The sequence below is a fragment of the Microcaecilia unicolor genome, chromosome 14 (assembly GCF_901765095.1).
Source record: "Microcaecilia unicolor chromosome 14, aMicUni1.1, whole genome shotgun sequence".
NCBI classification, from domain to species: domain Eukaryota; kingdom Metazoa; phylum Chordata; class Amphibia; order Gymnophiona; family Siphonopidae; genus Microcaecilia; species Microcaecilia unicolor.
The window spans coordinates 50,107,537-50,130,800 of record NC_044044.1 but is presented as its reverse complement, the minus strand read 5'-3'; the positions used below and the strand labels follow the sequence as shown (position 1 = coordinate 50,130,800).

Here is a 23,264-nt window from a genome sequence, read left to right as displayed (position 1 = left end):
CATGTGCCCACCACCCTTTTTCTGTATAGAAATATTTCCTTGTTACTCCTCCTGAATCTATCCCTTTTCACCTTTCATCTTGTGTCTCTCTTGTTCCAGAGAGTTCGTTAAGAGGCTTATCTCTTGGGAGACATGAAACATTTAAATACCCCTCTTTTTCTCTAATGCTTCTAAATTTTGTAACTTTGCTATAGAACTTGATGGCCCCTTTTATCAATAATTGCCAAGAATGGGAAGGCTTTCCTTTTTTTTTTTTTTTTTTCCCCCAGCTGTATTTTTGACATCTCCTCTGAAAATCCTATGGAACTATCAGTTTCCCCATCCTTTCAATTTTTGCCTATGAGTGTCCTCTTGCGGTCCCTGCTTTCCCTTTTCTCTAACCTTGAACTCTGTTGCCAATGGGAAGCTGGTGCAATTTTTTTTTTAATTACAGTTGAATTAAAATGGGTTACAATATAAAGGAGTGGCCTAGTGGTTAGACACATCGGTCTTCACATCCAGAGGTGGCCGGTTCAAATCCCACTCCTGCTTGGTGGTCTGGGACAAGGATTTACCCAGTGTACCTGAACGTAACTCACCTTGAGCTAGTACTGTAAAAGATGTGAGCAAAATCCAAATAAATAAACAAACATTAAAATTCAGTGAAGGAACAGTAAGATGTTGAGGCTTCAGGAAACCTACCAAAAAATAACCTGCTTATATTCTGTGAAAAAAGCGTGTTGTAAAAAATTGAGGATGCTGGTTTATATGGTGTAACTTCAGTTTTTCTCAAGTTCGATCTACTTCAACTTGAATTTTAGTTTTTAAGGTGAATTATTTTTTTTAAATGAGAACCTTTATTTATTTTTTTTTTTTTAGGAGAACAGACTTGGGGAACCACTGTATGAGCTTTCATACATAGTAACATAGTAGATGAAAGTAGATGGCAGAAAAAGACCTGCATGGTCCATCCAGTCTGCCCAACAAGATAAATTTAACTCATATGTGCTACTTTTTGTGTATACCTTACCTTGATTTGTATCTGTCATTTTCAGGGCACAGACCGTATAAATCTGCCCAGCCCTATCCCTGCCTCCCAACCACCAGCCCTACTTCCCACCATCTGCTCTGGCACAGACGTATAAGTCTGCCCAGCACTATCCCCACCTCCCAACCACCAGCCCCGCCTCCCACCACCGGCTATGCCACCAAATCTCAGCTAAGCTTCTGAGGATCCATTCCCTCAGAGCAGGGTTCCTTTATCTTTATCCGACGCATGTTTGAATTCCATTACCGTTTTCCTCTCCACCACCTCCGCGGGAGGGCATTCCAAGCATCTACCACTCTCTCCGTGAAAAAATACTTCCTGACATTTTTCTTGAGTCTGCCCCCCTTCAATCTCATTTCATGCCCTCTAGTTCTACCTCCTTCCCATCTCCGGCAAAGGTTCATTTGCGGATTAATACCTTTCAAATATGTGAACGTCTGTATCACATCACCCCTGTTTCTCCTTTCCTCCAGGGTATACATGTTCAGGTCATAGTAGGGCAGACCTGCTGCTAATTGTAGGGTTATGTGCCTGGCAGTGTAAAATCTATGTTGAATAATCTCAGCCTGTACTGGTAAATCACAACTTGGTCAATGCAGAGGATGTATTTCTAGCAGGAATAAAAGCCCTGTTGCTGTATTTATGTAAACACTGATATGGGTTATTGAATTATCTTTCTTTTAACTTGCACCCTGCTTTCGTTTCTGCTTAGATATGCTGATTGCCACTCGTGTTTTGTGGGTTTTGCCTCCAGTGTCACATCTTAAGCGATGTACCTGCACCGCAGTAAAATTGGGTGGTGTATTGGTTCCCCTTTCCCCTTCTCTTTTGATCAGAGAAGAGATCGAGGCTGTCCAACTCCTGTTGGATTCTGATAACAGTAAAGCGGCTTAGAAAGTGTTCTGTGCCCTTCTAACATGCCGGGACTGGCGTCCGTTTGTCTCCACCCTGCCAGGTTTCTTTGGTAACAGAGCGTTTGGATGGGGGAAGGTGTTAACTGAAATTATTGTTAAAATAGAGCATAATCAACAGGTCATGAACTAAGGCAACATGAAATCCACAGGGTGTGTCAGAGGAGCAATGGTGTTTCTGGGATTTGTATAGACTGTTCTTTATTTTTTGTTTATGTAATGAATTTGTATGTTCTGTGTACTTCTTCTTAGAATGGTAGGCACTGTGTTTTTTCTAGCAAAAAAGGTGCCTGTACTCAAATGCTAGGCCACCCTTCAGGAGTGGGGTGATCACTGAGGGACCCACCCCATAATAGCCAGACCCCCTGCAACCAGTCACAGAATCTATTACAAGATAGAATTGGTGTGTAGAGCCTGAGCTCTATCATTAAAACTTGGGGTCCATGGGTCAATTTTAGCAGACAGTGGAAAAGGTGCTGGTACTCAGTACCCCCGAGTACCCCCTCAAAAAAAGCCCTGATGGTAGGTAATGTGAGAGAGAACTTTTTATAAATAAATGATGCAGTTGGTTCTGCAGGCAGGGTATTTTTATTTAGCTGTCTGAAACTTGGCCAGTTAAAGCAGCAGCCCAGGGCTAAGTAGGCTGCCGCCAGCAGGTTGGTATTTTGCTTATCCTTGACTCCTCTGTCATGTTCCTTCCTCTCCCTTAGTTTGCCAGCACTTCACTCTTGTGCTTTAACCCCAGATACACAACATGAAGGGACTGCGAAAGTTTAATGAGAAATTATTGCCAGCGTGTCCACTCTATTGCTTCCAGCACCTGTGTTGATTATATTTGTGGTCCCTGTGCTAATGATGACCTGTTACAATACTCAGGGCATCTCCTTTTAAGGAGAATCTGATTTCACTTTCCACCCTCTAAACTGGCGTGTTATCTCCTCTCCCCCGCCTCAAAATAAAATAAAAAAACTGGTTAGATATCGTTTAGAGCCAAGGTAAGGTGAAGGTAATTCTCCTTACCAGTAGCCAAAAGCCTCCAATTTTATGAGCTGTCAGTCTTGCTTCGGTGGACAGGTATCTCTATCTGTTAGTGCAACGTGTGTCTTTGCAAAGTGAAGTTGTGTTGCTATTCCTCACTTTTAATATTGTGTTGGAACCATTAGGCAATGAGTGTGGTGTGAGCTTTCTCATAAAGCTTGGCCTGAAGGTCATTTCTAGCCAGCGTTCCGGTGGACGGACATGCCAGCTGTTGAGAGAAAGGAATCAGACACACATTCCATTCCATTTTTCATACTTTGCCTGTTAATAAAGGCAAAACAGAGTGAGATTCCCAGCTGGGATGGTCTTTGCCTCTTATACCATTCTCCTGTGCTCTTCCCCCCCCCCCCCCCCCCCCCCCCCCCCGGCATCATTGGAACCAGATTTACCAGCCTCTGCCTGAAAAGCAAGTTTGTAATGTTTAAATATTTGGAATATGATTCCTCAAGGATGTTTTATTTTTTGCTCTTCTCTGTATCATTCAGTAGTTATCCAGAGATGATGAATGTCTTTTGTTAAGCAGGGAGCTCATTTGTCACCTACTACTACTATTTAGCATTTCTATAGCGCTACAAGGCGTACGCAGCGCTGCACAAACATAGAAGAAAGACAGTCCCTGCTCAAAGAGCTTACAATCTAATAGGCTGGATGGAATCTGTACGGCTTCCTTCATTGTGCATGTGTGATGCAATATACATTGTCATGGTGCGGGAAGCGAGCTGTTGACCAGCACTAGGATTACCATGCTTTAATAAGACACATGGTCCTTTGAGCCCTACATCTGTTTCCATCTCTGTCCATTCTGAGTCACCAGGAAGTGCCAGGAGACCTATTTCATGATGCTTACTCCAAAAAAAAACAAGAGGTGGTGATTCCCATGTCTACATGGGCTGTTGATTACAATATACCTAGGAAACCTAGGGTTTGAAAATGGCCTATTCTCACTGGCAGATGTCTGATATACTGTACCAACACATGCTTGCTGAGTGCTTCAGACTACAGGCAGCTTACCAAGTTCAACTCTAGGCAAGACACACTGATGCCCCCTCAGCGGCCTAAAACTCAGTCTCTTTTGAACCTAGCTAAACAATCTTCTTAGAACACATAACTCAACTCCCATACTAGCAATTTACGTCAATGCAAGATCTGTGGGGAATAAGGCTTTGTTATCATGTGATCTTCTACAGTCTTCAGATCTGGGTTATCTGGGTTTTCTGTTTATCTGAGACATGGCTTATGGAAGTTAATAGTACGATACTACCCCAGTTATACCCTCCCGGTTATGACTGACATCATTCTCCAAGACGAGGAAAGACTTGCTTTCATTTGTAAGGGCTTTCTTCATGTATCCCTAGTCAATTCAGGAGTGTTCCCAGAACTGGTATATTTGTTGTCCAAATTCTGTGAGGACTCCAAAGATGTAAGATTGCTGTACCCCTCATAAACCATCCGCCAGGAGCCTGGACCAAGGCCGAACCTATGATACTGGAGGTCACTTCATCCACCATGTCCCAATTTTCTAGAGTAGTTGTCCTGGGAGATTCTAACTTACATTTAGAGAATGAAGCTGATACCAATGTTCATAACTTTAAATCGTTCTTGAAGATGAGTGAATTTGGTGTTTGTAGAGGATGCAACTCATGAACAGGGCCTTGCGTTGGTCTTTTTACTTCTATCCCTCTAGCTTGATTAGCTCGTTTGTGTGGAAGCCTGTACCTTGGTCTGATCACTTCCAACTATTGATATCCACCTGTCCAAGCATCAGTCTTTTAAGCTGATATCCTCTAGAGGGAACATATGAATCCAGTTTCTGGACTGAGTTAAAAGCCTCCTTTACCTCTGGAATCCCCCCTACTCAAGAAAAGTAGGGGGCTCTTTCCTGCCCCGACGTCACTAAACCACCAGGGAAGATCGCGTGAGTAAGGGGAGAGGTGGTGACAGGGCCGGGGAGGGGGGAGGAGGTAACCCTGAGGGCGATCCTGAACTTGGAGGGAGGGATTCGGACAAGACGCACCGGAGCACCTAGGTTTTAGAGGAGGGAAAAAGCAAATTTTTTTCTTTTTTCCTATTTCCCTCCTCTAAAACCTAGGTGCGTCTTATGGTCCGGTGCGTCTTATAGTCCGAAAAATACGGTACCTTTGGCAATGTGTTTTTGTTTAAGGTGTATTTATCCCTCCCAATATGGCAGTTCTCCTACCAATACATAGGAATGGAACAAATCACCCAAGGCTGCGATTGAGAAAGCAATTAGATACTTTTATTTCTTAACCACCAAGTATAATTACAATTAGCCATTGCTCAGTAAGTGCAGTTTACAGAACACCATTTGTGATGAGAAGTACAGCTCAATTTTATTTACCAGGTACAAGTCAAATCAGCAGTTCTCATCGGGAGGACAGCAAGCAATACAACCATTGGTATTATCAGAATCTGACTCTCCAACGTAATGATCTATTTCAATCACTTATATAATCTTCACTTAACAGACAAGTCTATGGACTTCCTGAGCTTAGGCCTGCCTTTTTTATCTTCCTCAAAACACTTTCTGTGGCACCTGGTCATCTTCCTGTGGAATTATCCAGTTCTGTCTTTCTGAACATGTGACCACCATATTGCCACATTCATGCAACTCTGCAAGTTAGACCCCCGCCCTTGCGGGTTTCTGCTTGCTCTGCAGTGTCCCAATTGCTCATGAGCCTTTGAGCAACACCGGAGTTCAAGTCAGTCACAGGCCTGTAAGTTTTTCTCTCATTTTGGGTCCTGAACCAAAGTCAGGCCTGGGACCAAATAATATTCACATGGGACCCAGGTCTGCTCATTCTAGAGCTGCAAACTGACAGCACCAAAGATCAGTTCAAATGGGTAAACCACAATTTTTTTTTTTTTTTTTTTGAAAATTAGAATTGTTGCCTTGCTAAAAATGTAAAAAGAATTGAAGCGGTGCAAAGAAAAGCTACGAGAATGGTATGGGATTTGCTTTACAAGAGGAGAGACTTGCGGACCTGAACATGTATACCCTGGAGGAAAGGAGAAACAGGGGTGATATGATACAGACATTCAAATATTTGAAAGGTATTAATCCGCAAACAAACCTTTTCCGGAGATGGGAAGGAGGTAGAGGACATGAAATGAGATTGAAGGGGGGCAGACTCAAGAAAAATGTCAGGAAGTATTTTTTCACAGAGAGAGTAGTGGATGCTTGGAATGCCCTCCCGCGGGAGGTGGTGGAAATGAAAACGGTAAAGGAATTCAAACATGCGTGGAATAAACATAAAGGAATCCTGTTCAGAAGGAATAGATCCTAAGGAGCTTAGCTGAGATTGGGTGGCAGAGCCGGTGGCGGGAGGCGGGGATGGTGCTGGGCAGACTTGTACGGTCTGTGCCCTGACAAGGACAGGTACGGGTCAAAGTAGGGTATACACGGAAAGTAGCACATATGAGTTTGTCTTGTTGGGCAGACTGGATGGACCGTGCAGATCTTTTTCTGCCGTCATCTACTATGTTACTATATATGTTACTTTCTGGAAACTTCAAACTGGCTGAAAATATTGTGCTGTGCATGTTAGGAAAAGGTCTCAGCTGCTACTACTACTACTTATCATTTCTATAGCGCTACTAGATGTACGTAGCGCTGTACACTTGAACATGCAGTCAAAGATTGCCATTGCTGATTTGGAATACTGAACCCTCCATTCTTGCAAAAATTTGCAAGTTTAAGTCTATTTCCCTTCATTCTTTCCCCCTTTTTCTTTTGCCCTTTCCTTGTTGCTTTCTCGGTTTAATAGTTTTTTTTTTTTTTTTTTTCTTTTCAGAGTTTAACTGGCCAGAAACAGCTCCAGGCTGGTTAAATTGCTTGTGAACCAGTTATGTCCACAGACTGTTTAAACTGAAAGTCCTCTGTTTTGTGGGTGGTCCAGAGGTGGAGTCGACACTTAAGCGGTTAAGGACTGATATTTAGCACCTTACCATCTAAGTTTGGCAGTCGCATGGGACCACATAAGTCAGTACCATCTTTGAGGTGTCGCTTAGATGCTTAATTACTGGATATTGCACTTGGCCTTATAAACCCGGTATTCAGTGATGGTGTCTGGACACTGTCCGGCATTGAATATCTGGAAATTACACCAATGGCGGCTAAAAAAAAAAATGCCATTGGCTGGATATCTGTCCTATGAAATTTCTGCTTTAGCTCTGTAAGAAGGTAATGTCTAGGCTTGATACATAAGTACGTAGGTAATGCCACACTGGGAAAAGACCAAGGGTCCATCGAGCCCAGCATCCTGTCCACGACAGCGGCCAATCCAAGCCAAGGGCACCTGGCAAGCTTCCCAAACGTACAAACATTCTATACATGTTATTCCCGGAATTGTGGATTTTCCCCAAGTCCATTTAGTAGTGGTTTATGGACTTGTTCTTTAGGAAACCGTCTAAGCCCTTTTAAAACTCTGCCAAGCTAACCACCTTCACCACGTTCTCCTGCAACGAATTCCAGAGTTTAATTACGCGTTGGGTGAAGAAATATTTTCTCCAATTTGTTTTAAATTTACTACACTGTAGTTTCATTGCATGCCCCCTAGTCCTAGTATTATTGGAAAGCGTGAACAGACGCTTCACTTCCACCTGTTCCACTCCACTCTTATATACCTCTATCATGTCTCCCCTCAGCCGTCGGTTCTCCAAGCTGAAAAGCCCTAGCCTCCTTAGTCTTTCTTCATAGGGAAGTCGTCCCATCTCCGCTATCATTTTTGTCGCCCTTCGCGACGATGTTCTCAGTGGAACTGTTTAATGTATCCAACCACTAGCAGTGTTTTGACCTGTAACATGGTTTCCTGTTACTAGTACGACTGACGTGCACGAGTGGTTACGTCCCCTGATGGTACTAGAACCGAACAGCTCTCCCAGAGCTCAGAACCTGCTTGTCAATGGGGAAATAAATTCCAAAGATTAGAAAGTCCTGGAGTGCAAGTTCTGCAAATCTCCACTTCCAGGGAGGGAAAGGAAGAGGGAATGATTGCAGAACAGGGTGAACAAGAAGAACCAGGTTTCTGGCTTCAGCGGAAGTGCCAAACCACCCCCTCCTGTCAGGATAGCAGCATACCTCATAAGAGTGAAACGCACGCCTCCTTCGCTTGTTAACATTTTTGTTTACTCTTGTCACTGATTCTGCCTTTTCCAATTTTATTGTACCTCATTTCTGAAGAAAGTTGTTTTTTTTAAATGCTACCCAATAGAACAGAGGTTCTCAGGACACACCCAGCAAGTCAGGATTCCAGGATTTCTCCATTGAATGTGCACGAGGGAGATGTGCGTACAGTAGAATTTCTACAAGGAAATTTGTCATGCATGTAACTTTGTACAGTTAAACAAGATAAACTGGTCTAAGAACTTGCGTAGAGTTTAGCCACCCATCTTGTCCCTGTCTATCTGCACTTGACCCTTCAGCTGTATGTAAGCTCTGTTGTAGAAAGATTTTAGCATCAAAGCTGTTATTTGAACGTTCAAATGCATGTTTGTTTCATTATTATTACATGTACATCTCTTCAGTGCTGTTAAATGTGTATATTTTTGTTTCATTGTAGTCCTATTAGGTTTTAATTTGCTTTTCTCAAGTTCATCTCATTTAAATATTCATGTTTATATCTGGCCATTTTTACTGTTACGCTGTTAAAATTTTTAATGTTAAACTGTACCTGCTGCACACCGCCTTGGGTAAATCCCTTCATAAAGGGGGTTAATAAATCCCAATAAATATTTGTTGTGGATATCCTGAAAAACTGACTGGAAGTGGCTCGATATGGTAAGTAAACGGGTGCAGAAGGCGTTCTACTCATCAGGAGAAGCATTCTTCCCACACACAAAAAAAAGTGCATTATCCTTATACATGCTACATACTTATGTTTGACTTCTTGCCGTACACCGACTTGAGTGAATTCCTTCAAAAAAGGCAGTAAATAAATTTAAATAAATCTGAAAATAACTCCCAGGAGCTACAGTGGTTTGGAGGAGAAACCTTTGCAAAACAGCTCTCGCTCTAACCAAAATATCTGTCTGAAAACAGTAAATTATAAGAAAAGAAACTGGACACACCGATGGTAAAGAATGGACAAGGCACTGTAAACTCCCTTATTAGAGAGGATTTGTCTGTTTTGGAGGAAGGGAGGATAAACCTGTTTAGAGATGTAGCTTGGTGCTTTCACGAGGTAGATGTAGACCACGCCTGTTAAAATCAGGGGGGGTGTTGGGATTGCAGTTGTGGCTTGACATTTCTTGATGGTTTCCACAGAAGATGTCCACAGTCGGATTGCTTTGACTGACTTTGTGTGAGGTGAATAACAGGGTTTTTCTTTTCCTTCTCATAATAGGGTCTGGAACCTTGGGAGGAGTTACCACTACCACACCCTTTCTACCAGTTGATGTAGGCGCTTGTAAGTTTTGTCTTTTTGTTTTCATTAACTTGCTGTATCAGGGGTGGGAGACCACTGTCTTCAAAGGCCACAATCCAGTCTGGTTTTCAAGAGTTCCATAATGAATATGCCTGATTGATTTACATGTACTACTATATCATGCATATTCATTGTGAGAAAATCTTAAATTCAAGTGGGTTGTGGTCTCTAGAAATGTGGTTGGCCACCCCTTGGCTAGGTATTGGTGGTGAGAGAGCTGTATGTGCTCGGAGCTTCTGCAGTTTTAGCCGCTCCCAGCAGGAGGCACTGTAGGTAAGGACAGTAGGGATGAGTGTGTTGGCTTAGGGGATGAAGGTCACAGCTGTTATATTGGGAGTTCAATGATGTGTGTTCTGTTTGCAGCGCCTGAGCTTATGTGTTCCTACTCAGCTGATTTTTCAACTCCAAGGATTGAATGGAAATTCTCAAAGGAGGGCTACGAGAGTTTTGTGTATTTGGATGGAAAGCTAACAGGTGGGTATGTCTTGGTTTGGTTCTTAGCAGTATACAGCGATGTGACCTTTGCTTGCTGTTGGATCCTGAATTCATATGTTTGAACCCCTGCACCCTTGTTCACTTCCCTGTTCTCAGAAGTAACAATGCAGTTGCCAAAATGAGACACACACATAGCTGTGGTTTATCATTTGGTGGGGGGAGGGGGAAGAGAGAGAGGAGGGCTGTCAAAGGTTCAGTAATAACGAGAGAACATCCAGGACGTGTTAAGTGTTTGGTTATAGAACATTAATATATCACCATCTCTGACCAATCAGGATGTGCTGGATCTGTCAGCTGCTTTCACAGTGCTTGATGGCATCATAACTGTGGGGTCTAACAGTCCAACCAAAAGCTGCATTTCTATAAGAAAAGGCCTATACAGTCCCTCTTCCATTCCCAGGTCGACAAGTTGTGAGCCAGGAGAAGAATTATCTTAGCTTGAATTTATAGAATCACTGTGTTTGGTGGGCATTTAATCTAATAATAGATAACAGTTCTTCTTACATTACTAAAATAAGTTGGGAACAGAGTGGTGTTATATATATATATATATATATAATTGTTTAATCCAAATCTGTAAGGATACCCATGATGGTTGCACATTTTCTCTCTCTCTCACACAGAGCCTTATAAGGACAGGGCACAGTTCTTTAACACAGGGATTCGCCTGGATAATGTGACTCCCAAGGATAATGGGACCTATACCTGTGAAGTGGTCAAAGTAACACCCCCATCACTGATTGGAAAAGTGACAATCGACCTTCTTGTTCGAGGTACTGCACTCATGCTGGTTAGTGTCAGGGCGGTGGCGTTAAATCTGACTCTTGACCACCACAATGGATTTAAATAAAGTCTGGGAAAGCTGCAGGATCTTAGTTTTGGCTGCTGAATGTTTTTAAGCTTAACCTTGTCGTATAGCAAGCTTGAGGTCCTCCAGCTTTCAGTATTAAGTGTATACCATGCTTTTTTTTTTTTTCTTCCTTGAAAATACGAGTTGGAGGGTTTCACAGTGGCTTCAGTTGCATAGCTATGGGTGGGCCCAGGTGGACTCAGGCTCACCCAGCAGTGGCACAGCAGTGATGTGGCTGCTGAGAATTCCCAAGACTCACCAGCTGAAGACTCCCAGCATCTCTCCCTCCAGGAGCTCAAGTCACTTTAATTCCACTTCCTCACCCCCCTCCCCCGGGTACCTTTTAAATCCTTCAGTTCTTCACCAGCGGTGAGCAGAAACTCATTTCCTCTGCTCTTACCTGCCCAAGCCTTCCCTCTGATAGCTTCCTGTTCATGGGACCAGGAAGTTCCATTGGAGGAAAAAGCTTAGAGCTGGCATGATTAGGGGGAATGAGTTGCTAGCAGACCTAAAGGATTTAAAAGTACCTTGGGAGGAGGACTGTAATAGGGGCGGGGTTGTCATGCTCACCCACTTTGGGCTCAGGCCCGTCCAAAATTGGGTTTGTGGCTACGCCCATGAATGGCCCTCTGACAGCACTGTGTGCCAGGGCTTGCAGACCTTTGGGGGCAAGGGGAGTCCCAGTTATTGCCCTGCAGCAAATTTAGGAGGCTGTTCAGAAGGGCCATGTTTAACTGTGTTCCAGAAAGAGCTATGGTTTGCATACCCCAACCACTGCCCTTCTTTTGTCAAGAAATGGATTATGGGACGTCGCCGAATGATATGGCCACTTAAGGGCTAAGCTCCCGGCCACCCTTGATACTCTTTTGGCAACCCTCCCGCACCCAGCGACCCTCTGAATTGTTTGTGGGCAGTGACAAGAGTGCCTAAGTAATGGAGAGCCGGTATTGCGATGAGCGCGCAGAAAAATCTGTCTCGGTTTTCATTTACCGGTACAACTTCAGTGAAACACATGGTGGGCCCAGAATCTGCAGCTTCACGTAACTCAGAGCGATCGGGGGGGGGGGGGGGTCCTCGCCCCGAGACATACTTGCGCTGGAGGAGGCGCACGATGAAACAGAGAAGGCACCCTTCTGTGAGTTGAAAGATTGTCGTCAGGAAATAAAAACTGATATTAAGGTTGTTCAGACTGATCTCGCGGCACTGGGAGCAGACTTGCATGGGGAGATCCATGACCTGGGCAGCCAGCTAAAAGAGATGGAGAACCGACTAGAGAAGCAAGTGGAGACAGTGACCTCCTTGGAGGTAGTCGAGTTACACGAAGATCAACAGCTGGCTGATAAATTGGAGGACTTAGAAATTGGAGTCGCTGGCGGAATTTGTGGTTTCCCCGGTACACCGGAGTACATGAACTGTGAGTCAGTAGTGCAGCAACTGGTGAGCTCCCTGTTTAGCGGATACCAGATCCCGGTAGACCCCACTTCAGTTTTGCTGGAGCGCTCTCACAGGGCTATGGGGCTCGCAAGAAACAATTTATCTAAGGATATAATTGCCTGTTTCCAAGACTTTAAAGGAGCGTGTATTGAAAGCAGCTCGTCAATCTGCCCACTTTAAATGGGACTCCTATACTGTGGAAATATGCCAAGATTTTGCAGCAGCTACTCTTAAGCAGCGGGCTGAGTTGAAGTGTGTCACAATGAAGCTTAGGGAGATGGGCATTAAATATTGTTGGAGTCACCCTTTCGCCTTGGTATTCCATAAGGATGGCCAACTCCATCAGCTTAGATCTATATCAGAGGCTACTGAGATTGTATTGGAGGAAACTTGCCGATGGCGACACCAACTTCCAGCAAGTCTCAGACCGTTCCCATGTCAACTTCATGCCCTAAGTGGCAGCGAGTGACGAGGGGACATAAGCGGCTGCAGCGCCAGCAGTCGACTGGGCAACTTCCCTGAATGCCATGCCTGCAGTTGATCTTGGCACCAAGAAGTGTTGAGAGCTTCATGTATTTTGGAGCTGCCCTTTTTCTGCTTGATTATTGACTTGCGTGAGAGGGTCCAGCCTCTGTGGTTACTATTTGGTTCAATCGCTGGTTGCAGAGGATGTTACTAATTTACAGTGTAGTCTTATATCATACTATAATGTTATGGTTTGTGTGAAAGACGGGGATTTGGGGCATTCTTCCTCGGTTGGTTATCTGTCCTTAACTCTGAGGTCTTTCACCAAACTAACAGGGTAGGTTGGGGTGGGAAGGATGTGGTGATTCTATTCTGGCAAGGAGGAGGAAAGGTTCTCGGGAAGGGAGAGGGGAGGAGGATGGGATGTGGAGCCAACTGGAAATATTAATCGTGTTAATCTTTTTGTTTTTGAAGTTTAATGTCCGACATAACATTAGTACTTTTGAATGTCAGAGGGCTGAGTACCTCCATGAAGCAGCAGTTGCTGTTTCGTGAGCTCATTCGCCTCCTGATAGATATAGCTTTAATTCAGGAGACACACTTGAAACCAGCACATGAATATCTTTGCCTTCACCGAAGATACCCACAAATTAATTTTGCTTCCAATCATGATAATACAGAGAACTGGGGCGTCCTGATCGCATTTAATGACTCACGAGCATGGGGCATTGAGAAAATTATTAGAGATAAGGGGGGGGGGGGCGGCGTTTCTTATTAATCTTTTCACTAGGAGACCAGAGATACACCTTGCTGAACATATATGGCCCCATTGCAGACCATGTAGGGACTTTTTTTTACCAGTTGGATCAGCTACTATTAAAGCACAGGGAGGGGTCCCTGCTGGTGGGGGGAGATTTTAACCTTACGCTCAATCCACAATTGGATAACTCTACACCAACAATACATTATGCTAAACGCGATCATGGATTGCTCCATGCTTTTCTTACAAGGTGGCAGTTTATTGACTTACTAGTAAAAAAAAGGCCCGTTTCTGGAGCCAATGAAATGGGCGCTAGCAAGGCTTTCCTGTGCCCCCCACCCCCACCGAACGCACCTTGGTTGTTAGTGACGGCATTGCGCCACCGTGGCCACCGTCGATGTGTGACTGTGGCCCCCCACCCAACGCACCTTCGTTGTCAGTGGGTGGCCCATTGCGGCGCCCTAGCCGTCGTCGATGTGAGTGAATTGGTCCGCCTCCGCCCTCAACGTCATAACGTTTGACGCGAGGGCGGGGCCCCGAGGCTGTGAGTTTCTTGGCTTCAGAGCTTCGAACTTACGAACCTTGGCTTCAGTGACGTCATCCGACAATAGAACGTTGAGGGTGAGTTTTATATATATAGATGGAGGCAAGCAAATCCGCTCCAACGAGATTATACATACTTTTCTACAGTGCTCAGTTCCTTCTTGCGTATTGAGTTCTGGTTGGGGGATGCTTTGATCCCTGGGTGTGTCCATAGTCATCAAATTGTGACCCGCACGTGGTCGGATCATGCCCCAGTTTTGTTACAATTGTGTCCTGTTATATCATTAAGGACCCCCCCCCACGATGGCGCTTAGATGGCAGATATGGGCCATATTTCCCAACTTGAGTAGCAGATAAAGGAGTATAGTCAGCTTAATGGGGAAGTTTCGCCCAGGATACTGTGGGAGGGCCTTAAAGCAGTGATGCATGGTCATTTGGTAGCACTGGGAGCTCATCTGCGAAGGGAACGCTTTAAAGCGGAAAATCTGGTGCGAGAACAATTAAAAGCAGTAGATAGGTCACTTCGTGGGCGGTCTTCTCAGCCTCCTTCCTCATTATTAGATCAAGCACATAAACTTAGACACGAGTTGTACCAGTTGCAACTGGCAGATATATCAGAACAACTTCAGCGAGTTTGCCAGTTTCACTTTGAATCTGGCAGTAAGGCTAGTAGACTGTTGGCTCACAAACTTAAACAACGCGCTGCTCGGGCGCAGGTTACTAGCCTTAAAGATGATATGGGGGTAGTGCACTCAGACCCGGCTAGCTTGCAGTCCCCTTTTAAGCAGTTTTATGAAAAGTTATACACTCCTGAGACTCATCCATTGGGGGAATCTATCTCTGCCTACCTTGATCCAGTAAGGCTTCCTACACTTTCAGAGTGAGTCCAGTTAATGTTATCTAGGCCTATAGAGCTAGATGAAGTCTCTCAAGCGGTCCGTGCGCTAGCACCCGGCAAGGCCCCAGCACCAGATGGATTCACTAATACATTTTATAAAACTTTTGGTAAACTTTTTCGGGGGGGGGGGGGTCAAACTCTGGCAGTTGGGTTGTATCATTAGCATTGGGGCACAGAATAACAGACCAGGTGGGATAGTCTGTTTTTTTGTTTTTCTGCTGTTACGGTGGTTATGGAAGTGGCTTCTTGTGACCTAGAACACTGTGAACCTTCATTATTTTCATGGGGTTTGATATGCCCCTGATCCTAGCCCTGCTGTGGCATTCCTTAGCCAGGGTTAATGCACTGTGGAATCTGAGTCATTACTTCACTGTAGAGCTGAAGACGACCCGGGAATTAAACTTAGGTCCTCTGTACAGAAGTGCTCCACCTTCAACAGTATTGCTGAGACAGCAGGTCAGCCTTGATTTTAATAACATACCGTATTTTTCGGACTATAAGACGCACCGGACCATAAGACGCACCTAGGTTTTAGAGGAGGGAAATAGGAAAAAAAAAATTTCCTTTTTCCCTCCTCTAAAACCTAGGTGCTCCGGTGCGTCTTGTCCGAGTTCGGGATCGCCCTCCCCCCGGTCCTGTCACCACTTCTCCCCTACTCACGTCACGCGATCTTCCCTGGTGGTCTAGTGACGTCGGGGCAGGAAAGAGCCCCTCTTTCCTGCCCAGCGCGCTGCTCTCCGTCCTCCTGTATGCTGCCTGACGGTCTCGACAAGATTCAAAATGGCCGCCGAGAATTGAAGTCTCGGCGGCCATTTTGAATCTCGCCGAGACCGTCAGGCTGCATACAGGAGGATGGAGAGCAGCGCGCTGGGCAGGAAAGAGGGGGCTCTTTCCTGCCCCGACGTCACTAGACCACCAGGGAAGATCGCATGACGTGAGTAGGGGAGAAGTGGTGACAGGGCCGGGGGAGGGAGGGAAATCGCTACCTTCGGACTATAAGACGCACCCCCTATTTTCCTCCCAAATTTGGGGGGGAAAAAGTGCGTCTTATAGTCCGAAAAATACGGTAAGTTTGCATTGAGAAATGACTCAACTCCTTTTGTTTTTTTTTTCTTTCTCTTGTTTCCCATGTGAGCAGTAGCCCCCTCGGTGCCCACCATCAGTGTCCCCACCTCGGTCACAACAGGTAGCAAGGCAGAACTGAGGTGCACTGAGACAAATGGAAACCCGCCCTCTACCTACAAGTGGTACAAGAACGAGATGCTGATGCCGGAAAACCCAAAGAGCAGTCAGACCTTCCAGAACGCCTCCTACACCCTCGATGCCAAAACTGGCACACTGGTATGCCTGGGCTTAGCTCGCTTTCTTTCTCTCTCCCTCTCCCTTGCCCCACACCGCAAAAAAAAAAAAAATTAAGAGGAGGAATAATAGAGAAGGATGGCCTAAGTTACAAACTAAATCATATAAAATAAGTAATATTAGAAACATCAATTAAGAGAATAAAATTAGCATTCATATCATTAACTTTGATAATTTATAGCTGACACATTATTATAACTACAGTCTTATAACCCACAAAACATAACAGACAAAAACTGAACAAACATCAGGAGTTAGATTATACAATTCTTTAAAAAACAAAACTCAGTTACCACAAATTAATAAAATTTCTTAAAAAGAACCATCTTAAGGGCTTTCCTAAACTGAAAATCACAAATTCTTAAGAGAATTCAAAAACTGTGCAGCCTGATATGGAAAAGTGGATTGAAAAATCCTCTTTGCCTTTACATTGTGAAACGAGGGAAACGTTAATAAAAATTGGTTTCTAGTAGATCTAGAAATAAAATCATTTAAAAAAGCAAGATGCAGGGCTACATCCACCTGAAATTGGAATCTTGCTTCTAATGGTAGCCAATGTAGTTGGAATAACAAAGAAGTAATGTGGTCATATTTATCCACTCCAAAAATAGTTCTTGCCACTGCATTCTGTACTACTTGTAATTTAGACTTTTTCTGAAGGGCGAGGGAATGAAGTTTACCATGGGAGTCGCTAACCTGCAGTAACTCAGTACTGTGGGTTAGTGACTCCCATGGTAAATGAATCATAAACTTACACAAGTCTCTCAAGCTTCTTTTATGATGCTCCTGGGGAACCTTCTTAAAGGGGTCAGACCCCCGTCCCCAGAGCCTACCTAATCCAGTCCTTGACTGTTGGATTAGGATAGAAGTCTTTCTTGGTTGCTCCTGTCCTTTTCATCTCTGGGTTCAAAATGGCAGCTGCGACCCCTGGTGGTAGTCTTACAGTATTACAGGGGTCAGACTGTCATACTAGGTGCTTTTGTCCTTCATATGGCAACCTGACCCCTAGTGCTACTGCTGCTAGGTGTCGGCTGATGCTACTTTGAACCTGGTGCTCGAAGGATGTATGAGCAACTGGGGATCACTACTTCTCCCTTACCCTAGATACCAGGGAAATCCTGAGGGGGTAGGGAAGGGGGTAAGTAATGCCTTGAATCTGGATTTAGCTCACACCTTCTCAGTAGTAAAGGCAAGTTTCATTTAGGTATACTAGGTAGGTCCTTGTCCCCAGAGGATTTACAACAGTGCTTGCCAATCTTTTTGTGCCTGTGACCCTATGATTGCAGCCAAATAAAATTGTTTGACCCCCCCCCCCCTCCCTGAGGTGTAGAACAGTATTGCTCCTATGGAGAGCCCACTTAAGTTGTGACTCTGTTTTGGGGTCCTGACCCACAGTTTGGGGAAACTCTGGTTCACAATCTACCTGAGGCAATGGAGGGTTAAGTGACTTGCCCAAGATTACAAGGAGCGGTAGGGGAATTTGAACCAGGCTTCCCTGATTGTCAGCTCAGTTGTCTAATCACTAGGCTACTCCTTCAGGGAAAACTTGAGAAACTTAGAGGTCCAGAGCTGACCAGCAAGATAGCTGGGTGCACCTTCAACAGCCCACAGTTCTAGCGAAGTCTGTTGTGGGATGGGGCTCTGGTTATTAGTCTCTTCTGAGAGTGATATTAACTGACTTCTGTCGCTGCCTAATCTTTGTCTTCAACCTTTTGATTTCTCATTTCTCCCCATGACAGACCTTTTACCCTGTGTCGAAGGATGATACTGGGGATTATTCCTGTTCAGCAGGCAACGGCATCGGGTCTGATATATTCTCGAGTGTTGTGCGCATGGAAGTCAGTAAGTAGCTTTTATCTGAAACTGCTTGTAAGCTCCCTAGATCAGGTACCACCTTTTGTGTATATCTAGTGCTACAGAAACTAGTAATACAGCGTCCAGAGCTTAGAACATTCTGCTTGGTTCAGGGCGATGGAGCAAGTTTTACCACTGGTGGAGAACATATGGTGGAACTGGTAACATCTCTCTCTCCCACCTACTTAATGTTTGAAAAGGTGCTGTTTCTGTCTTGGACTATAATCTTTGTTGCTGCCTTCAGTGTCACAAGACCATGCAGTGTGGCCTCTGACTTCTTTACATTGTCACAAGATGCTGCCAACAGGAGAGAGAGTGATCTTCAGCTGATATGACAAGAGGGCTGGGTCACTGTCTTTGCATAAAGTTAACATTTTTGGACCTCTTAATACTATGCATCTAACTCCCCCCCCCCCCCCCCCCCCCCCCCAGACAAAAGCATATGTATTTTTGACATGTTTGTAAGGATCAGGAGTCTAAATTCAAAGACTTTGATGCTGTTTCCACTCTTACATTTTTTGTTAACTTACATTTTTTTATATATATAAATACTCCCCATCCTGTTGGAAGTGTTGGTTTGCCATTTTTTAGAGTACAGGCAGCTGTAACCAAAATACTGGTAGACAGATAAACAAGAGAGGCAATAATCTGCTCACAAATAAAACGTCAAACAAGAAAAGCAGACTGAAGAATAGATGGCTGACTAGATTTAGTTTACCTTACTTGGCCACATTTTGCCTCAAAAGGCTGTCAGGGGTTTACAGTACACTGTTAATCAGACATACAAAGAATATAATTAAAATCAATATGTATATAATGCTAAATTTGTCTAAAACAACATATAAATCTAAAATCTATTGAAAAAAATATATAAAATAAGTCAAAATCTTTAATCATGATGTGAACAATAAAAATTCTAAATGAAATAACATATTAAACGAACACCATTAACAATGTTAGGTTGCAGTGATTAAAAAACAATAGAAAAACAACAAAATAATAAAAAACAATGGTAGACAAAGGTGACATCCAGTGTGGTGATCAAGCGTATCACCAATATGTTGAAATACTAATATTCCCAGCATGTGTGTAAATAGTAAAAATTGTGAACATATAAATATCCAGTAGTCACAACTAACATATAAAGTGTCACATATAAAGAGCACAAAAGGGACATGTAGTTACAGGGCAAAAAGGTGTTTCCCCTTTAATTAGTAAATCTGCATCGAAAACAGCCCAAAAGATTAAAAAGTAAAAAATAGTGTTAAGCACTACTAAAATAAACCTTTACTTACATAAAAAAATGTAGTGGACATGAAGAAAGAAAGCCAAACAGTACGTTCTCTCTCTCATTGTGGCTGAACAAAGTCTGCCATCTTGAGTCAGGCTAGTGCTTTATATACTCTATGGTGAGGTTAAAGGCGATGGAGCACTTGTGCAGATAAAAATTATCCTATATAATAAAAAGCACCTCCAACATTCTGAAGCTGACTCCGTGGCACTGTGGCAGTGTAGGGTTCGTAAGTCTGTAGTTCAGCGTTTCATTGGCTCTCACTGTCAACGAAGAACCAATCAGACAGAACGGAACTTGGAGGAAGGAAGTGGAGTGGATTGAATCTCTAACAAACAATCATATACAGGGAGGTACGAACATCAGTGGAGGCAAGTGCACAGAACGGAAGGGAAGACAAATATTTAATCACTTTGTCACACACACACACACACACACACACACACACTCAATCACTCTGTGTATCTCTCTTACACTGTAAAACACACTGTCACTCTGTCTCTCACATGGGCAACTGTATGTTGCTTTCTCACGAGTAAGGAGCTCTTCTGATGTGATTGTTAAACTGATTGAAGGGCCTGAACAAGGAAAACTTTTACCACATTGTAACACAGTTTACACAAAAACTATTGTATATAAAGAAATTTTACACATGTAAACAATTATATTCAGAATGCAACCGTGGAAACATTAATGGCAGGAACTCATTACGTTGCTAGCGCCCGTTTCATTGCGTTAAGAAGTGGGCCTTTTTTACTAGTTAAATTATAATAAAAATTAAGTTAAAATCTGAGTTTACCTGGCTGAATAAACATTCTTTGATAAAAAAAATTTTATATATGAACGTTTTAAAAGCCCTTTGGGAATATATAAATTTAAAAAAAGTCATTGTAAGTGGTCAAAAGACTACAAACCGCTAATATGATCTGATAGTACTACTTGTGCCCTTCTCAAAACGCTATTTCTTTAGAGAAAACACTGCATATTACCTTCTGAAAAAGTGTTTTAAAGTTTGACGATCTCATAAAAATTGCCATGAAAATCAAATACTGGTGCCACGATAAACCCCCACTTGAAGAATGTGGTGGTGATCTGAGTAATTTAATTCAGTCACCAGTTTACTACTACTACTACTTGACATTTCTAAAGCGCTACTAGGGTTACGCAGCGCTGTACAATTTAACATAGAAGGACAGTCCCTGCTCAAAGGAGCTTACAATCTAAAGGACAAATGTGGCTTGGATCTCTTTCAGGGAGAGAAAACTAACAACTTATAGCAGCAGCTTCAGAGAGCATTTTCCATCTCACAGATTAGGCTGCAGAGAATACCTTCTCCTGCTTTAGACTTAGTCCCGCCCACCCCTAGAGTGACATGTCTTATATAACCTCCCCAGTGCTTTTTTTGTGCCGGTACGCAACGGTACGGCGTACCGGCACCTTTTTCTCCTCCTCCCCTCCCCTCCCATTACTTCCAGCGATTCTCTGCCTCTCCCCTGCCCTCCCATCGACGTGCAGCGATTTTTCCGTCCCTCCCCTGCCCTCACCTCTCCCAATATCCAGCGATTCTTCGTCCCCAAGGGTCCTCCTTCACTGCCTGCCTGCCAGCCAGCGTCGGACTCAGAAGCGAACGGTGCAGGCAGCGATTGGCTGGCAGCGTCGTAGCTTCCCTCTGCAAGTCCCGCCTATGCGTAAACAGGAAGTTGTAGGCGGGACCTGCAGAGGGAAGCTACGACGCTGCCAGCCAATCGCTGCCTGCACCGTTCGCTTCTGAGTCCGACGCTGGCTGGCAGGCAGGCAGGCAGTGAAGGAGGACCCTTGGGGACGAAGAATCGCTGGATATTGGGAGAGGTGAGGGCAGGGGAGGGACGGAAAAATCGCTGCACGTCGATGGGAGGGCAGGGGAGAGGCAGAGAATCGCTGGAAGTAATGGGAGGGGAGGGGAGGAGGAGAAAAAGGTGCCGGTACGCTGTACCGTTGCGTACCGGCACAAAAAAAGCACTGGGGAGGTTATATAAGACATGTCACTCTAGGGGTGGGCGGGACTAAGTCTAAAGCAGGAGAAGGTATTCTCTGCAGCCTAATCTGTGAGATGGGAGGGAAGGGCAGGGGAGAGAGAATTGCTGGACATGGGATGGGAGGGAAGGGCAAGGGAGAGAGAATTGCTGGACATGGGAAGGGCAGGGGAGAGAGAATTGGACATGGGATGGGAGGGAAGGGCAGGGGAGAGAGAATTGCTGGAAATCAATGGGATGGAAGGGAAGGGCAGGGGAGAGAGAATTGCTGGACATGGAAAGGGCAGGGGAGAGAGAATTGCTGGACATGGGATGGGAGGGAAGGGCAGGGGAGAGAGAATTGCTGGACATGGGATGGGAGGGAAGGGCAAGGGAGAGAGAATTGCTGGACATGGGCAGGGGAGAGAGAATTGGACATGGGATGGGAGGGAAGGGCAGGGGAGAGAGAATTGCTGGACATGGGAAGGGCAGGGGAGAAAGAATTGCTGGACATTGGATGGGCTGGGAGGGAAGGGCAAGGGAGAGAGAATTGCTGGACATGGGAAGGGCAGGGGAGAGAGAATTGCTGGACATGGGAGGGAAGGGCAGGGGAGAGAGAATTGCTGGACATGGGATGGGAGGGAAGGGCAAGGGAGAGAATTGCTGGACATAGGATGGGATGGGAGGGAAGGGCAAGGGAGAGAGAATTGCTGGACATGGGATGGGAGAATTGCTGGACATGGGAGGGAAGGGCAGGGGAGAGAGAATTGCTGGACATGGGCTGGGAGGGAAGGGCAAGGGAGAGAGAATTGCAGGACATTGATGGGAGGGCAGGGATGAGATAATTGCTGATCATGGAGGGGAGGGCAGGGAAGATAGAATTGCTGGACATGGAGGGGAGAGAGGAGAATCGCTGGACAGGGAGGGGAGGACAGGGAAGAGAGAATTGCTGGACATGGAGGGGAGAGAGGAGAATCGCTGGACAGGGAAGAGAGAATTGCTGGACATGGATGAGAGGAGAGAGAGGAGAAATGCTAGAAATGGATGGAGAGGAGAGCAGGAGATAGAGAAGAATTGCTGGACATGGATGGAGGAGTTGGCTAGGAGAGAGGAGAAATGCTGACTTGGATGGAGGAGAGGGGAGAGAGAATTATTGCTTTATATGGATATAGAGGAGGGAAGAGAGATGAGAAATGCTGGACATGGATGGAGGGGAAGAGAGAGGAGAAGTGCTGGACATGAATGTAGGGGAGGAAAGAAAAAAGAAGATGCGCATGGATGGAGATGAGGGAAAGGGAAGAGGAGAAAAACTGCACATGGATGGAGAAAATAGGCAAAAGCTGGATCCATGTTATACCTCCTCCAGTCAATTCCATGGAGGAGGACCCAGCTTTTACTTATGGATGCAGGGCAACAAAAGAAGAAGAAAGGAGGAAAGTAAAGAAATAAATGGAAAGGAAACCCTGGAAACGGAGTTAAGAGAACAGATAGAGAGCAGCAGAATCAGAGACTGGGACCAATATGGATAGAAAAACAAAGTCACCAGACAACAAAGGTAGAAAAAAATCATTTTATTTTCATTTTAGTGTTTGGAATTTGTCTTATTTTGCACTTGGTATACTGGAGCTGTAAGAGCTTACAGAAATTATTTATAATGAAAAAAAATCACATTATTTTTTCTCCTATACTAGTATAATATTTTCAATGATGTCTGTTTATATGCGCCATGGCTGGTATAAGGGGTGTGGCTAATGTGGGTGTGGCTATAATAGGGGCGGTGCCATGTGTGGTGACCCCGCCCACAATGAGTACCGGCACCTTTTTTTCTACAAAAAAAGCACTGAACCTCCCTATCAACCCACTCATTACTTTTACCTCACCCATTTCTATTCTTCTATCACCTTC

General features: G+C 44.5%; 1 protein-coding gene and 1 long non-coding RNA gene across 3 annotated transcripts in view; one reads left to right on the top strand and one right to left on the bottom strand.

Annotated features, from left to right (window-relative positions):
- Positions 1-23,264, top strand: part of F11R (F11 receptor) — a 109,298-nt gene that overhangs the window by 77,702 nt on the left and 8,332 nt on the right. For both annotated transcript variants that reach the window (XM_030187122.1, XM_030187121.1), the window contains exons 2-6: positions 9,339-9,401; positions 9,783-9,893; positions 10,538-10,687; positions 16,003-16,205; positions 17,963-18,065. In XM_030187122.1, coding sequence (XP_030042982.1) covers positions 9,339-9,401; positions 9,783-9,893; positions 10,538-10,687; positions 16,003-16,205; positions 17,963-18,065 — 630 coding nt within the window. The remainder of the gene's footprint in view (positions 1-9,338; positions 9,402-9,782; positions 9,894-10,537; positions 10,688-16,002; positions 16,206-17,962; positions 18,066-23,264) is intronic.
- LOC115457630 lies at positions 5,148-23,014 on the bottom strand. Its single transcript, XR_003939988.1, has 3 exons — positions 23,000-23,014; positions 20,806-20,811; positions 5,148-5,273 (listed from the first exon to the last, which is right to left on the bottom strand). It is a non-coding gene; the product is annotated as an uncharacterized LOC115457630 (long non-coding RNA).